Here is a 19,151-nt window from a genome sequence, read left to right as displayed (position 1 = left end):
TAGGTTATTTATTGTCATGTTATTTGGGGGATTAATAGGATATATTACATTTATTCAAAAGATGTGGTTTGTGCCAGTTTTTATATTATTCTATATATACAGTATTGTGGCTTAGAACCTTTTGATATACCCCTGATGTATTTGGCTTAAAATATGGGCAAAAGAATAGACAAAGAATAGAAAATAGAAAGCACTTGGATAACCTTTTCATGTAAATAAAATGAATTCAAATGATGCTATGCAAAGAACACGCATTTGACTTTATGCCACATAATAATTGATTTGTAAAATATATATTTTGTATTGCTATTTAGATTTTTAAAAATGTACATCATATTGGAAATAAAGTGGACTGATATAAGAATGTAGGCTGCATTTACAACCAAAATTGCATTTTAAGGATGCTTATCCTGCTCTTTAATCATCATGCATTTTCTCTCTGTTTGCAAGATCATTGGCCTTGGTAACCCAATAGTAGAGGTATGGGATCAATTATCCAAAATGTTTAAGAACTGGAGTTTTCTGGATAAGAAGTTGTTCTGTAATTTAGAAAACTATATCTTAATATAAAGTGCAAAGTTTGCTACTGGTATTATTAAGTATAGCAGGCAATCAGCAGGTTTAATAGCAAACCTTCTATTGTTGTATCTGGGGAAGCTTTGTGTCTTTCATTACATATGGGGACTAGCCTGCAAAAATAATTTAACCATTAAATAAACACGATTGTTTGCCACCAATATGGATTCATACAGCTTACTTATCATCAAGTACAAATTACTGTTTATTTATTAAAGAGAAGAGGAAATACTTGCAAACATTTTTTTAATTATTTCTTTAAAATTGTTTCTATTGGAGATGACTTTGATGTAATTACTGCATAATGCATTTTTGTTTAATAGATAATATATCTATATTTAACATTTTGGATTCCAGAAAGGGACACTCATCTTTATGCTTCAAATTACAGTAAATATTAACCCTAGATGTATTAAACTGAAAAATAATAGCCAATGCAGACACACTGAATCTAGCAACATGCTAGCATTTGCAGTAAATTTGGTCATAATTAACCAAATTGGTCCATAACTGATGTTTCCAATAATCGTGTTTTTGAAAGAATCAAATTATATTTATCTTATGACCTCATGAATTTTGCATGTGAAGTTATTAACTGCTTGGGGCCTTATATTAGATTAGCTACTGTTATTGTTGTGTCTGGGTGTACTGATCTGCATTTCTGTTTAGCTTTAGGCTTAATACAGCTGATAAGGAGAGAGGGAAAAATACAATCTGATAATATGTGAATATTATGTGAATATGGTATCTCTAAACAATAATGTTTTTGTTAACTTGCAGAATCTGTCCTAGTTGATTTGTGTCATGTTTAAAGCCCAAACAACATATGAATAAAGGAGCTATTTAACCAAACCTAATACAGTATTTCATTAAATTTACTGCATTAAGGCCAAACTAAGCCAATGTTCTCATTTTATGAGATACATTGAAGCCCTTTGCTTTGTTAATTTAACATTTTCTTCTCTCCATATATAACAAAAAGATTTTTTAGCAGCATTACCTAAATTATGCTGCAAATCATATTGGTTGCATTAACAAAATTATGCCTTCAATTACTTGGTTGGAAACACTGTTACATTTTGTCTGACTTAATGGAAAAAGTGCATCCAATGAAATGCTAACTTTTTCTCAATTTATTAAGAGATCACTAAACTGCTGAGTGTTCTACTGCAAGAATTAATAATTAAAAGTTCATGTTACTATAACTATGACAATGTATAAAGTTCTGATGTAGAGATGTTTGCAGTTCTTTTGATAGTATTAGCATGATGCAGTATTATGAGCACAGATGATTACAGCCATATTATTTAAACCTCACTGTAAAATCGAGGCAAAAAACTATATGTTCTTGATGATTGGCCACATCCATTTAAGATAGTTATTGTTAGATGTGTCTAATTTTTTTATATAGAGATATTAATAGTTGCAAAATTAAGCCAGGAAGGAGACGCATTTAATTTAGATCTGTATGAGCAATACAAGCAAAACCATTTAGAAGTACACCTTCTAATGGTGATCTTAACAATTACACTATACTGTGATCTACATATTCAGAATCTACCCCCATTCCATGTACAGCCTCTCCCATCTCCAGTGGAGAGCGAGCCTAGAGGGAACTGCAATTGCAGTTAAAATTGACTGATGCTAGGATCGCAACAGATGCCTGGAAAAGGCCAAGGACATAAAAAAACATGGTCTGGGTGCCCAAAACAGAGAAAGGGTCATCAGATGTTATAATGGATTCCCTGCTGCCCTTTCCACACAGAGAGACACTGTCTAGGATAGCTGCAAGGAAGCTGCTGGGCAGGAGGGGAGGCCTGGAGTTCTTTAACTACACAGAGAGATCAGCAGCTATCTGCCAAGCTGCATTACACTCTGGATGTATCCAGTGTTGATGTAGATTGTCAACTCTACATGGCTGCCTGTGAACTCCAATGTATCAGCAAACTGTGAGTAGGAATCTATTAGGACAATAGTGGAATAGTGTGTAGCCAACCAGCCCCTCCCCCACACACCCCCATGTGAGGACAGCTCTTAAATATGTGTCTGCTACCTGGGATTAGTTGCCAGATTAGTTGCCTTTTTGGTTAGGTGGAGCTACCTGTAGAACTCTTGTGAAGAGACCTTGTGTAAGGACTGTGCCATTAAATATCCAACTTACAGTTATTTTGGACAGGTGTTGTTTTAATGTATAAAGATTACAATCACAATTTTCATTTCTAAATACAGTTTATTGCTGTGTTATATATCATTGTTTGATCAGAAATGTTATTCTATGTGGAATTTCCTGAGATGTATTCCTTAGGTGGAGGAATCACCAATAATAGGGAAGGTTCCAAAATGTGCCAAAATGTATTAGTAAGAACTAGTAAGCATTTTTACCATTGGCATAAGAAAATGCAAAATAGTCAGCACAGCCTCCTGGCTTTTTTCTTATTCATGGTGCAAATTTTCCCAGTGGCCACTATCCACAGGTATAGACTTTCAGCTTACAAGTAGTGATGGGTGAATTTGCGAAACGGCAAAACGGCACAGACAGAAATCAATGTCTATAAATCATCCTAAATACCTGAAATAGATATTATTTATAACTTCGCAGTTGGTTTGCAGGTTCTATTTTAGAAGATAAACAGACCAGACAAGGCCAACAAAGGTTATGACTGGCATTGTATTCCAAGAGTTCTTCTCTAATAAATATAGGGAGGGACACCTCAGAAAGTGAGTAAGGCAATGTTTAGCAAACATCACTGAAATACTGCTGAAGGCCAGCATTATGAGTATCACAGCTTTTCTGTGTATTTTGATCTTAGAAATCATGAGCTTTTTCTACCATTTACCATCATTTAATCACTCTCCTTTTCACTAAATCATGCAATCTTCTTGGTCAAGCTTAAATAGTGTATTTATTCTTTTTTATATTACATTAGAAATGTATAGATTTTTTTATACAATTATATATACTTTAGGTTAAATAATGTTGTTGTTCTGCCTATGTCAAGTTTTTTTTATCTCTTAAACCCAGGCTAAAGACTTTTTACTTGACTTGATAACTCTGTCCCTCTAACTTCAGTAGTGAGTCAAGACATGCATTGGTCAATGATATCTAGTTTGTCCTTGGTCACTTGTTGGAGCATCCCAGAACAAAACGCATGGTAACTTTGACTTAATTACCTCTTAGATCAAATAAACACAACATTGAAATTATGTAGATTTAATAGTGAGGGGATGGATGATGCTTAGGTCAATCAAGAAGAGAAAATTGATACAATACCACCATAATGATTATGGTGCAATCCATAATATCCTCCAACAAGCCTCATTTACATGGCAGTCACAACAACATATATATTAGGGAAAATAAAAAAACAGTGCTTCAGTGGCATGGAGAGAAGACCTGATATGTGTTTTCTGCATTAGAATGTGCCATTCTTCAATCACCAAGTATAGGTCACTAGGGATGTAGCGAACCGCCGATAATGTGTTCGCGAACGCCGTTCGCGAACACCGGCAAAAATTGCGAACAGTTCGCGAACAGTTCGCGAACTTCGAACATCCGAAAATCGTTCGATTCAAACGATCGAAGGATTTTAATCGTTCGATCGAACGATTTTCGTTCGAATCGAACGAAAATCGTTCGATTTTAGCGATCGAATGGTCGAATGGTCGAACGATTTTGACGCGAACGCCTATTGGCGAACGTCGCGCGACGTTCGCGAACTTGCGGCGGACGCGAACAGCCGATGTTCGCGCGAACAAGTTCGCCGGCGAACAGTCCGCGACATCCCTATAGGTCACATAATGTCACAATCTATAAGAAGTCCCCCAAGAGGGTTTAATTAGTATGGATGCAAAAAAAACATATTTTTCACTTGGAGCTTCCTGCATAGGATACAATTCTGCTTTCTAAACCGTTTTTACCCTTTTGGGTTTCCATATGGAAACTAGGAAAATGTTTTACCACTAGAAGATTCCACAGCTCTTTCTGCTGATGTGTACAAATTGTTAATGTATTTCTTTTTTTTTTAATACATTTTTTATAGCAACTTATAATAGTGCCCACTTAAGCAAGATTTTATGGACTAAGATATAGTACGAAAGTAATATATTAATGAAGGCAATTAATACAAGCTCGGAATGGCAGCATATTTTCCTGTGAGTCAGCATCAGTATAAATTTGTTATGTCAGTGATCTGCGTTCCACAGTCATAGCATAGTTGAACAGTAGCTAGATAAGTATTCCACTAATATGAGTTAGTATTAAGTGCTTGAATGGATGTTTACCTCATACACTTCATTTCATTCCATATAAACTTGTGAAAATACTTTTCTTGCCTGCACAGGCAGAATATTTTATAGCTTTAATGACTGTTTAATGTTTGTTTCCATTAATGCTGTACACGTTGAGAATGTAATTTATCTACATTTAATATTATTTAATAGGTGGGTGGGATGCAGCATATCGATCAAAGACATAACAATACCCATTATAGATCAGACATAACACAGTTTATTATTAATGATGTGTGCAATCATGAGTTTGATGACTTAATCTCTCATATCCATAATTTGTGTGCTTTTATAATAATGTTTAATTTTTTTAGAAACTTTTCTGCACCCACTTAGGGAGGAAACATTAGCACCATTCTCGTATACAAGTGTGAAATATTTGATATTAAAATTGTGTGCTAAATAGATTCTCTATTTTATATTTTATATATTTATATTTTAAGTCTGAAGACTGGGCACCTTCACATATATGGGGTAATAAACAGCAATTACTTCCCTCTCTGATTGACATTGCTGTAGTGGATAGGACTAATGTTGTTAATCTACATAATGACATTTTTCATACAGGAATACATTCTATAATTACTTGTACTGAATGCATTTTACCTGTTGTATTTAACTAGTTTTAGAGATCTTATATACTGAATAAACAGATGATGCCTATGTACCTATAAAGTACTGAAAGCAAATGAAAAATAGATATGAGAAGCCCTAATAGTAACTGTGCTCATTTTTTTATTACAGTTAATTATTTATTCCACTTCCATGAAAAGAATGATGCATTATTGTTTTTTGTATTTGTATTTTTTTTCATTTTTAAGATCTTGTCTAGTTATAAATGCTAAAATAGCACTACTTATATTCTTAAAAAGCGTTTAGCACCAAATTACACACAGACGTGCTTCTGTCCATCTGCTGAATGAATTACAGATACATAGTAAGACAAAACATTGCTGCCACTAATAAAAGCAACTGTGCTATGACATCAAAGCCTTTTCTGCTGCATTTAATTAGCATTAATTATTATTATCATGTATTTATATAGCGCCAACATATTGCGTAGCACTGTGTTAATAGCTAGATGTTAGTGCAATATTCTTATACTGTATAAAAAAATCTACAGTGAGTCATAGCTCATTTAATGATTGCATATGCACAGATACTAATATAATGTATTTATTATAATAGTGATGTATAGGATTCAAGCCAGAAGTACCAACCATCTTATTAATTTAAAATGTGTTGTATATTTCCTGTATACTACACATAACAGATAATGTGAGATCAGGGTGCACAAAACCAGGCCACTAAAGAACAAGCCAACTCCCAAAGGTGTTTCAGTCAAATCAAAAATACAGCTGGATCCATGGTACTGTACAATCAAACAAATCTCATTGAGAGAATGCTTGTGGAAGATTGGCTTAATCCCTCAAAGAATCTCTTGATTCCTGTTGTATCCTTGTTGTATCCAGGATTCTAAGTAAAAGCAGATATTCCTGAATTTGTATTCAGAAAAACTAAGATACAGTATCCTGAGAGAACAAGTGAAATATAAAGGTCAAGGTCTTATACACCACTGACTCACACAATATCTATTTGTTTGTCTTTGTCAATGAATTAGAAAACAAAATAAAGAAATTAAAACAGCATGGGATGGAGATCGGAAATCCTTTAACTTTTACTTGACAGATTTCTCTTGATATGAGTGTTATAAACAAATGTATGAAGCAACAAATAATAACATGAATTAATGAACTTTGTGCAAGGGTTGCTAATTCAATCAGAGGATGCAGTATAGACAGTGAAGGCTGCACTCAAACATTTAAAGACTCAACAAAGGTAAAACGGCCATACATTTTCCCTTCTTGTTAGTAGTATTTAGTTAGTTGCAAACAAACACGTTTGCAAATAGCAACTCACAATTTGTGCATAGCGCAGTCTTCTGAAAGGAGCAAATTTGCTCTCAATTTCTTGCCAGCGTTTGTTGAGCTGGATCAGAGTTGGCTCCACTGCTTTGCCAGCCCCTTCCTTAGACAAACTTTCAGCTTGCCTGTGCACATCATTCAGTTCTTCTTTCTTCTTGTCCAATTCTCCATCAATCTCCTATTGAGTAAAACCAATAAAGGGCCCAGAACTGTTAACTAACTACTTAAGGAATTTGCATTAGATGTAGTAGAATGATACCCCTGGCAACACTTTGGCATCTGCCAACCTCTCATTTTTAATTTTGCAGGTAAATAGATAAATGCAATACAAAACTGATACTAGTATAGAAGGAATGTTCAGTGTAATTAAGCTTATTGGGTTCATCATTTTATTGTAAATTAGATACTAATTTCTATTTCATATAGGCATACAAGCTATGATATTATTTGTATATAAAACTTGTCAGTTACATCTACAGAACAGACAAAGGCTCATATTGTGACATAACAGCAAATTAAAACAACAATAAAGCAAAATAAAGTGATTAAAATTAAGAGGTATGGACTGTTGGAGTGACTGCACAGTAACGCATGAACATGTTTTGATGAAAGAAGTGTGCTAATATGAGAGAGAGGTCATCCGCGTACTGTTAATCATTAGATCATCTGGAACAAAGACACATAATAACAGAAGTTAAAATATCTGAACATGATTCAAATGCAAATACATCAAAAGCTTTCTTTTATTCATTCAATTACTGAACAGGATTTGGCTAATATTCTAACATCGGAAAAATGACTGCAGTTTTCCCTTACAAATAATTTCCCCTTCGTGTACACGTTTTTTGTGCACCAGCTTGTTAGAAAACATTTCTTATGACATCCTAAAGCAGGTTTTAAAAAATACATGTTGCACACTAAAAATCTGCAATGCAATCCGCTGGTAATTTTTTAATTAATATTTTTGCATATTTGTATTCCTTTAATGCTGTTTAGCACATATTGCCCTAAATATATGGTGCTGCCCAATTGAGCTCCACTAGATTGAGAGTTTTTTTAGGCTCCTGCAAATAAAATAAGAAATTTTCTGTTGGCTTTTTAAATTCATAACTGTATAATAATTTGTTTTGGATTTGAGTAAAACAACAGTTGTAACCAAAGTAAGTGCATTTTGCAAGCAAAATGTGCACAGAAGTGAGATTAATATATTTATTGAATTTTTTAGTTTTTAAATGTGGAATTTTAAATAATCCTTGTACCACTCTGTTGCATTTCACCTTCTTAAATATATACAGGCATACTACAATTTATATACTGATTCTGTGGTAGCTAATTCCTTTTAAATTAAATAAAATGACCAGAATACACATTTAAAAACACTTTCTGGGAGAAGAAAAAATAACAAATATAACTGATTTTAACTGTAATACACAGAATTGATGGTGCTAGCATAGAAAGACTTTTTAATGTTAGCTGCACACATGTTTGTTTACTTGGCAATACACAGTGTAGATCAAAATGCCAAAAAAGTTTAATAAAGTCTGAAAATTTCCTTTGTTTTTAATTGATTGCTTTTGACTGTTGACAGTTTAATTGCCCTTAAATATAAATGACTGCTATAGCCTGTTCAAAAACAAAATATATATGATTAAATATAAATATTTAGATGAAAAATTATCTAAGCAGATTAAGTGAGAATACCTTAAGCTTCTGGTTATCTTTGGGTTCTGGAAGACTTGCAATTTTTCTCTCAATGTCATCCAAGCATTTTAATAAGTCATCAGCATGTCTCTTATATTGATACCACTGATGGGAGATCTCCAATGCCTTTTTTCTTCTTTGAGTTCTCAAAATCTGTGCATGAAATAAGAGAATTTTTATATATATATAAGCAGAAATCAATTTACTTATTATTGTTGGGCACAGAGATTAATTGTTTGGCTGACTGCAAATGAAAAAAAATTAGATGTGGTCTGCTAAAACTTTTGGAAGAACAATTTTCTCGCATCTACATATCTGCTGTAAAATGGAAATGGTCTACAGAGATCTAAGTTTATTATATGTAACTCCCAGAGACATCAAGTCAAAATTCAGTTTTAAGTAGAAAGTAACTTTTGAATTAATATTATAATTCTTATCAGCATAAGATACCAGCATCTGTCCAAATGGTAAATTGATCTTGCTGGCATGCATTTTATATTGTGTTTATCAGTAGTTATATGAACACATTTTTGAATGCAAGATGGTCTACTAGTTAACAAATTGTAAAACACTAGTAATCCCTTTCTGCTCTTTGTATATTTTATATTTATATATATATTTTAAAATACAGCATGGGATATATAGCATGCAAATTAACTTTGGTAGCTAATACAACTGTACCAATGTAAATAGAACCACAGAAAAATACTTTTATAATAAAATCATCACTAAAATAATGACAACCCAACAGAGAGACAATGAAGATATTTTCTGTCATATATATTGTGGGGAACATCCACCTTAGAGCAAATAAAATATAAAAAATTAGGACAAAAAGTTAAAATAAATATATCTTACAATAAAATATAGTAAACACAATCATTTATTTTACCCCAATATTAATGGTCTGTGTATATATCTGACCAGTTACCTTAAGAGTGTTGTGTTTTGACAGTAAAACCTGTTGCTTTAGTTTTATTTCTTCGCGTTTTTTCTCATCACCAATTTTTTGTTGAAGATTATTTCCCCTTTGCAGTAATTCTTTCACAGGCCCTTCATTGTCTTCACTCTGATAACAGTAAAAATATCCATTCATTAGCAAACTGTGATAAAATAAGGCAGATCTTGAGTTTTAAAAGAGGGACACATTTGTGCTCTGTACTCTGTGATCTTCTGACCAGAGAAGCATTAGTGTAACTGTAAAGCAATGTTTTATAATTCTTTGAACACTAATGATGTTGTGATTGGTGATAACTTGGTGGAACCTGTCTCCAGTGATATACCAAAACCACTTTATCTCTCCCTGCTCGGATGAGGAGTGAAACGTCTTCATTGATTACTCAGCAAGTCCAGTTGTTTTTAGATTTACCTATACTAGATATAACATGACCTGGATGAATGAAAATCTTCATAGTCATATTGGTGGAAAGGAATAGTAAAACTTTTTGTATAGGAACATTACAGAATGTACAGAATATTTCTACTTTTTCCTATTTAGGAAATGGCTTGGCTCTGACATGGATGAACCCTTTCCTGTCTCCATACCAAAACCACTTTATCTCTCCCTAGCCATGTAACACTATAAAATAATATGTTATGAGACCTACATTTTTAGCTGGACTACCACTAGTACTTTGGCTGTCATTTTCCCACCTCTGCCCTTCTGTATCTTTATAATTGTGCAATAGCGGCCAAAATAAATTACAATCATTTGGTCACTCCAGGTTTCGGTTTGAGAATCGGCCTTCTTCAGCAGAATTTGTATTTGGTCGAATACAAGTGCCTGGCTGAAACAAATCCTAAAAATCATGTCATTTTTCATTACATAAACAAGGAAGTAAAAACATTTGTAACTGCTAGCACAGTGTGCTGTTTCTTTTTTCACTTCCCTGATTTGCATATTCAAATTTGGATTTGGTTTCATATTCAGGGGAATCATTTTTGATGATTCTAGATTCAGTTGAATCCTAAAATATCGAATTTAGTGCATTCCTAGTGTGTATACATCCCCACCATCTAACTGAACACACCTGGAGGCATCCACGTAACAGTGATCCCCAGCTAGTGACTCGTGAACATCATTTTACTCATCACTGATGTTTCTCACAGTGGCCTCAATGTAAGTAAGACAAAGGTTTACACTAAAAAGAGCTTCCTGTAGGCTGGCAGTCCACACAAGACTACCAAATAGACTATCACAGCCATTCTTTGGCATCGCCAAGAAATGTATTTCATGCTTGTGTGATTCCCAAAAAGTTTGAGTGGCCTATTTACTAATTTTAAAGTTCAAGGAAAATGACAAGCACCAAAAGAAAAAACCCAAACCAACTTTTTTCTTAAACACTAGCTTATTTAAGGAAAAAACACAACAGAATTTTCCTGCAAGTGTTTTTTTTTTGTAGCTAAAACATCACATACCAGCGAGAACCACATTGTTCCACTCATTTCAATGAGGCTAAAATACTGAAATGTTTTAACAAACTGTGAAAATAAATATATAGATAAAGCTGTTAGAGACAATTCCCATTGACTCCTATTGAACCTCGCCAGCTTTTACCTTCCGAGTTTTTTCTGACCACTTTAGTTTTATTCTTTAACAAATTCCAAATATTGGAAGTATAGTATATTTGCAGTTGCTCACCGGTACTTAAAATATCAATATGCATTTTTATATACTTACAAGGTTTTGGAGAGTAGGATTGTAATTGGCATCCTGTTAAATGAATTTAGAATAAGTGAAAAAATATTTTTGATTGCACAAAAGTGAATCAAACCAAAAACACTAAAACAATATTTAGGATGTTTTCTTTTTAAGTATTAGGTCTGCAGTCTGCATGCACACACACACACACACACACACACACACACACACACACACACACACACACACACACACACACACACACACACACACACACACACACACACACACACACACACACACACACACAGTATATTGCATGTGTGCTTGTTTGCAGTATATATAAAAAAATAACTTTGCCACCTCTTGATATCAGAAAGTGACAACTCTAAGGCTATATGGATTCTTAATTCTTACTCATCACAAACACCCTTGATTAAGACACCAGAACTAAATTTCATTCCACAGTCAGAGCAGCCAGTCATCAGCATGTGTGACATTCACATTGATTTTACATGTACCACTGTTGTGTGTCTTGTCCTTGATTAAGATCAGTTTGGGTGTAATTCCCAAACATGGAAAAAGGCAGAAAATCAGTTCTTCATATCTTCATACTGTACCACCACCCAATTGTGGCTCTTTATAAATATGCTCCTTTATGCATTGCATAAACACCTTATCACAACATTTTTTGAAAATGTAGCTTTTGAAAATAAAATGCCCCAGCTCATAGTTCAAGAGAATGCACATGCACTGGATGCATCTATTCATTCATTTACAGTATGCCCCATTTTGTTCCAAGCATTTAACATCTAAGGGGCATATTTATCAAGGGTCGAATTTCGAATTGAAAAAACTTTGAAATTCAAATTAAAACACACCATCAGAAATTAAGTTTAAGGTTTTTTTTGGTCGAATAGGTCAGTTTTTGATCAAATAAGCCCGTATTTACAAACGCCTGATCCAGCTTCTCACTCACAACTCCCTTTTTGACCCCCTTCAATCTGGCTTCCGCCCAACACACTTAACTGAAACTGCACTCACCAATGTAACCAATGATCTTCTACTGGCAAAGTCTAAAGGTCACTATTCCATACTAATCCTTCTAGATCTCTCTGAAGCCTTTGACACTGTTGACCACACACTCATCCTAGACATTCTATACTCAGCTGGCATTTGTGACACAGAATAATACTAACGTAACATATAATTCTCCATTAAGTAATGCAAATGTCAAAAGTAAAAGTAGTAACCTCCGTTGTATGCTGGCAAATGCACGGAGTTTGTCAGGTAAAATGGGAGACCTAGAATTAATTGCATGCTCTAAAAATTATGATATAATTGGTATCACTGAGACCTGGTGGGATGAAACATGTGACTGGATTGTGAATTTAAATGGTTACACCCTTTTGAGGAGTGACAGAGAGTGGAGGAGTGTGTTTGTATGTAAAGCCTGAATAAAAGCCATGCGCTAAGGAAATACCAATATCTGACACTGGTGAGGATGTAGAATCACTCTGGGTAGAGATTTTGACTGGGCAAAAGGTAACAAAAAGAATTATCATTGGTGTATGCTATAAACCACCTTGTATAAGTGTAGAGAATGAAGCCCAGCTACTCTTGCAGATACAAGCGGCTTCACAGCTGGGTCAAGTTGTTGCTATGGGTGACTTCAATTATCCAGACATTGACTGGGGTAATGGGGTTGCTAAGACAGAAAAAGCTAGTAGGTTTGTAAATATGCTGAATGACAACTTTTTATTCCAGCTCGTTCAAGAACCTACTAGGAATAACTCTCTTTTGGACCTTGTAATAACTATCAATACTGAACTCATCTCTAATATTTGTGTGGGTGAGCATTTAGGGAATAGTGATCATCATAACATGGTCTCCTTTGAGATTCTGTTGCAGAAGCAATTCTATAAGGGAGTAACTAAAACATTAAATTTCAGACGTGCAAACTTTGACAGTATAATGTCATCTCTGCAACATATTAAGTGGGAAATGCTTTTCACAGGGTTAAACAAGGAACAAAAATGGGAAGTCTTTAAAATGCTGCTTAATAAATATACAGTACTTGTCAGTATATTCCACTTGTAAGCAAGGAACGTCGTTGCAAAGCAAAACCTTTTTGGTTCAATAGAAGCATTGGTGTTGAGGTGGGTAAGAAAAGACGTGCTTTTAAGGCTTTCAAGTTAGCTGGGACAGCCAAATCATTTATAAGATACAAGGAGGCCAATAAATCATGCAAAGAAGCTATAAGGCAAGCTAAAATTAATATAGAAAAAGATATTGCAGCAAGCAGTAAAACAAATCCAAAATTATTTTTTAAATATGTTAATAGTAAAAAAAATGAAGCAGGAAGGGGTGGGACCCTTACTATCAGAGGGGGGTCAGTTGGTTGATGAAAACAAAATAAAGCGCAGATTCTGAACTCATATTTTTCATCTGTCTACACAAATGAGGAACCAGTAAGTGAAGGTTTCCTTCTTAATAGTACAAATTCTAGTAATACAACTAATGATGCATGGTTCACACCACAAGAAATTCAAAAGAGACTAGAACATGTTAAGATTAACAAAGGTCCAAGGCCAGATGGTATTTATCCCAGTGTAATTAGCGAGCTTAGCTCTGTGATTGCCAAACCTCTTTTCTTAATTTTTCAGGATTCATTGAGATCTGGCATAGTGCCGAGAGACTGGCGAATTGCTAATGTGGTGCCTCTATTCAAAAAAGGATCCTGTTCTCAGACTCAAAGTGATTTGTCTAAATTGGAAAACTGGGCAGCAAACTGGAAAATGAGGTTCAATTTTGATAAATGCAAGGTTTTGCACTAAATGGCAGTGTGTTGGGAGTTTCCTTAAATGAGAAGGATCTAGGGGTCTTTGTAGATAACAAGTTGTCTAATTCTGGGCAGTGTCATTCTGTGGCTACTAATGCAAATAAGGTTCTGTCTTGCATAAAAAAGGGCATTAACTCAAGGGATGAAAACATAATCATGCCTCTTTATAGGTCCCTGATAAGGCCACATCTGGAGTATGTAGTGCAGTTTTGGACTCCAGTCCTTAAGAGGGATATAAATGAGCTGGAGAGAGTGCAGAGACATGCAATTAAATTGGTTAGAGGGATGGAAGACTTGAATTATGAGCGTAAACTGTCAAGGTTGGGGTTGTTTTCTCTGGAAAAAAGGCACTTGCGAGGGGACATGATTACACTTTACAAGTACATTCAAGGACATTATAGACAAATAGCAGGGGACCTTTTTACCTATAAACTGGATCACCGTACCAGAGGCCACCCCTTTAGACTAGAAGAAAAGAACTTTCATTTGAAGCAACGTAGGTGGTTCTTCACAGTCAGGACAGTGAGGTTGTGTAATGCACTGTCGGGTGATGTTGTGAAGGCTGATTCATTTAATGCCTTTAAGAATGGCTTGGATGATTTTTTGGACAGACATAATATCAAAGGCTATTGTGATACTAAGCTCTATAGTTAGTATAGTTATATAGAATTTAATTAAAAGTAGAGAGGGGTGTGTGTATGGATTCTGGGTTTTCATTTGGAGGGGTTGAACTTGATGGACTTTGTCTTTTTTCAACCCAATTTAACTATGTAACTAACTAGGTAACTGCTCTTTCATGGTTTACATCTTATCTGTCTTACCGTTCCTTTAAAGTTGCCTTCTCTAACTCTACTTCTACTACGTTCTCTCTCTCTCTCTGTCAGAGTTCCTCAAGGCTCTGTTCTAGGCCCTCTGCTGTTTTCACTTATACAACTTCGCTAGGAAAACGTATTCAGTCATTTGGACTTCAGTATCACCTTTATGCTCATGACACCCAACTCTACTTGTCTACTCCCAATCTTTATAATTCTGTCCTTTCCCAAGTTACAGACTGTCTCTCTGCTGTCTCCTCCTAGATGTCACAGCACCACCTGAAACTGAACCTTTCAAAAACAGAACTCATTATATTTCCTCTAAGATCTTCCCCTGTCCCTCAGATATCACTCGCAGTAAACAACACCACCTTTCATTCCACCACACAAGCATGCTGCCTAGGAGTTATCCTAGACTTGCATCTGTCTTTTTCACCACACATTCAAACACTTGCAAAATCTTGTCAAATTCAACTGCGCAACATTGCCCGAATACGACCATACCTCAGTTCAGAATCAACTAAAATACTGATTCATTCTCTCATCATCTCCTGCCTTGATTACTGCAACTTACAACTCACAGGTATTCCAACAAGTCACCTTTCACAACTCCAATCTGTTCTAAATGTGACCACTAGACCCATTCATCTATCTCACCGCTCAACATCAACTGCTTCCATATGCATGTCCCTTCATTGGCTCCCGATCTCCTCTAGAATCAAATTCAGATTACTAACACTCACTTTCAAGGCCCTTAATAATGAAGCCCTTCCCTATATTTCATCCCTGATCTCCAAATACCCTCCTTCACGCAACCTTTGCTCTGCTTCTGATCTTCGCCTCTCTTCTCCTCTCATCACTTCTGCCCATTCTCGTCTACAAGACTTCTCTCTGGCTTCTGCTTTTCTCTGGAACTCTCTGCCTCGAGCTGTCAGACTTTCTCCTTCTTTCCAAACTTTCAAGTGCTCCTTACATACCCACCTGTTTAAAGAGGCTTATCTAATGTACCTTAATTAATCATTAATTGCTGTATCAAAAATCACAAAATTGTTTCTAAAATCCTAATCTCTAAATTGTACCCTAACCTTTACTTTGTAAACTCTAATTTGTAGGGTCCTCTAATCCTATTGTACTCTGTAACCCTTGTTTGTTATCCTCCATTTATTCCCTGTTTGTTATAACTAAGGTAAAGCACTGCATATCTTGTCAGTGCTATACATATAAATGATGATGATAATGATGATGATGATGATTCAGACAAATTCAAAGGAATAGTGCATTAGATCGAATTCAATCTAAAGTTTTTCCTAAAAAAATCTTTGATTTTTCAAAGTCCACCAATTGACTCCAAATAAGTTCTAGGAGGCCCCCCATAGGCTAAAACAGCAATTCGGCAGGTTTTAGATGGTGAATGGTTGAAGTCAAATTTTTAAAGAGACAGTACATTTTTTTTTTCAAATTTGAATCGAATTTGGACTATTTCCTAGTCAAAGTACACAAAAAATACCTCGAAAATAGAATTTTTTTCATTTGAAAATTCACCTCGACCTTTGATAAATCTGCCCCGTAGTTTCAAAACTGACCCAGCAGTCCAGATTTGCTTTTCACGACTAACTACCCAATTTAGAAAAAAGAAAAACGCCCTCTGCTGTTTTCACTTATACAACTTCGCTAGGAAAACGTATTCAGTCATTTGGACTTCAGTATCACCTTTATGCTGATGACACCCAACTCTACTTGTCTACTCCCAATCTTTATAATTCTGTCCTTTCCCAAGTTACAGACTGTCTCTCTGCTGTCTCCTCCTAGATGTCACAGCACCACCTGAAACTGAACCTTTCAAAAACAGAACTCATTATATTTCCTCTAAGATCTTCCCCTGTCCCTCAGATATCACTCGCAGTAAACAACACCACCTTTCATTCCACCACACAAGCATGCTGCCTAGGAGTTATCCTAGACTTGCATCTGTCTTTTTCACCACACATTCAAACACTTGCAAAATCTTGTCAAATTCAACTGCGCAACATTGCCCGAATACGACCATACCTCAGTTCAGAATCAACTAAAATACTGATTCATTCTCTCATCATCTCCTGCCTTGATTACTGCAACTTACTCCTCACAGGTATTCCAACAAGTCACTTTTCACAACTCCAATCTGTTCTAAATGTGACCACTAGACCCATTCATCTATCTCACCGCTCAACATCAACTGCTTCCATATGCATGTCCCTTCACTGGCTCCCGATCTCCTCTAGAATCAAATTCAGATTAATAACACTCACTTTCAAGGCCCTTAATAATGAAGCCCTTCCCTATATTTCATCTCTGATCTCCAAATACCCTCCTTCACGCAACCTTCGCTCTGCTTCTGATCTTCGCCTCTCTTCTCCTCTCATCACTTCTGCCCATTCTCGTCTACAAGACTTCTCTCTGGCTTCTGCTTTTCTCTGGAACTCTCTGCCTCGAGCTGTCAGACTTTCTCCTTCTTTCCAAACTTTCAAGTGCTCCTTACATACCCACCTGTTTAAAGAGGCTTATCTAATGTACCTTAATTAATCATTAATTGCTGTATCAAAAATCACAAAATTGTTTCTAAAATCCTAATCTCTAAATTGTACCCTAACCTTTACTTTGTAAACTCTAATTTGTAGGGTCCTCTAATCCTATTGTACTCTGTAACCCTTGTTTGTTATCCTCCATTTATTCCCTGTTTGTTATAACTAAGGTAAAGCACTGCATATCTTGTCAGTGCTATACATATAAATGATGATGATAATGATGATGATGATGATTCAGACAAATTCAAAGGAATAGTGCATTAGATCGAATTCAATCTAAAGTTTTTCCTAAAAAAAATCTTTGATTTTTCAAAGTCCAGAGACAGTACATTTTTTTTTCAAATTTGAATCGAATTTGGACTATTTCCTAGTCAAAGTACACAAAAAATACCTCGAAAATAGAATTTTTTTCATTTGAAAATTCACCTTGACCTTTGATAAATCTGCCCCGTAGTTTCAAAACTGACCCAGCAGTCCAGATTTGCTTTTCACGACTAACTACCCAATTTAGAAAAAAGAAAAGAGATAAGTCACTTTTGCAGTACATATTAAAAAAATCTATATATGGAGCAGAATTTAAATTAAAGCATTTTATAATTATTAGTATTCTTTAAATACCACTTGACTGTCGGTTTCAAGATTCTAATCTACATTGATGGCATTTGTGCTTCTATAAATCCTTATTTTGCATTCTTAAGAAATTTTCTATTTGCTATGACTTAGAAATGAATTCATTAGCATAAATTGACCATACTGAAGTATCAAATCAATGTACTGTAGGTATGTGCAGTTGTATACAGAAATAACATCTTAAACTTGAAGAGTATGCTTGTTTACAGATGCCTATTAGAGCTCACACAACATTCTAGTGACTATAACAATGTAGATTGTAAAGGTGTTTAAGAAGTTTTTGTATCTGAGCAAAGTATTTTCTCTTATTCTCTGTTTGCCATTTCAGAGCTCCATCACAACTAATTTACCATATCTTTATTGAAGTCTTCTTCTGTAGGATTCACTCCGAGCTGAATTTCTACCTCCAATGGTTCAAGCAATTTCTGTATATCAGAATTAAATTGCTCCAATGCCTTTGAATAAACCAAGGCCTGTAGAAATAAGGTAAAGCTTATTTAGAACACAAGCTATTTCACAATATAAATAAGTTGCTGTTTTTAACAGCATGTTATTCAACTTTTGTATTTCATTCAATTTCTACTATCCTTATAGTTTATTAATTATACATATTACATTTTATATTGTAAACATTATACTCTACAAATATATTATAAAACACAAATGCATACTGCATTAAGAAGCAGTTTAAGACTGCTACAGTTGCATATATATATATATATATATATACATACAGTGTTGTATATACTGTTTATACACACACACATACACACACACACACACATATATATATATATATATATATATATATATAAACAAGTCCCAAAGGTGCACTCCGTTTCCTGTGTAAATGCCCGGGTGCCAGCAAACATGGGGAGGTTGGTAACAGATTGGTCGCAACAAAAGGTAGTGAAATTACATTGGTAAGTATGGTTTTGGGCATCCCTCTCCACTCCAGGCCTTTAACAGTCATGTAAAGTATCACATATTAACAAATGTGATACTTTATTGGAGACTCAACGTTTCCATCCCCCACAGGGATCTTCGTCAGGAGAATACAGAACAAACAACCCGTGAGTGTCGCTATTCCTGTATATATATATATATATATTGTGTAACAAAGCAGCTGGGTTAGTTATAGATGGGCGATATGTTTCTCCCAGGGTGTTATAT

General features: G+C 35.0%; 1 protein-coding gene across 1 annotated transcript in view; it reads right to left on the bottom strand.

Moving 5' to 3' along the window:
* The window catches only part of dmd.1.S (dystrophin, gene 1 S homeolog), a 935,293-nt gene that overhangs the window by 634,814 nt on the left and 281,328 nt on the right, over nt 1–19,151 (bottom strand). The window contains exons 37-41 of the mRNA XM_041584187.1: nt 18,329–18,451; nt 11,170–11,202; nt 9,421–9,558; nt 8,490–8,642; nt 6,784–6,966 (exon numbers count right to left, since the gene is read on the bottom strand). Of these exons, the coding sequence (XP_041440121.1) occupies nt 6,784–6,966; nt 8,490–8,642; nt 9,421–9,558; nt 11,170–11,202; nt 18,329–18,451 (630 nt within the window). The remainder of the gene's footprint in view (nt 1–6,783; nt 6,967–8,489; nt 8,643–9,420; nt 9,559–11,169; nt 11,203–18,328; nt 18,452–19,151) is intronic.

Source organism: Xenopus laevis, chromosome 2S, assembly GCF_017654675.1.
Source record: "Xenopus laevis strain J_2021 chromosome 2S, Xenopus_laevis_v10.1, whole genome shotgun sequence".
NCBI lineage: Eukaryota > Metazoa > Chordata > Amphibia > Anura > Pipidae > Xenopus > Xenopus laevis.
The sequence above is the reverse complement of the archived record's forward strand: the minus strand, read 5'-3'. Positions and strand labels throughout refer to the sequence as shown.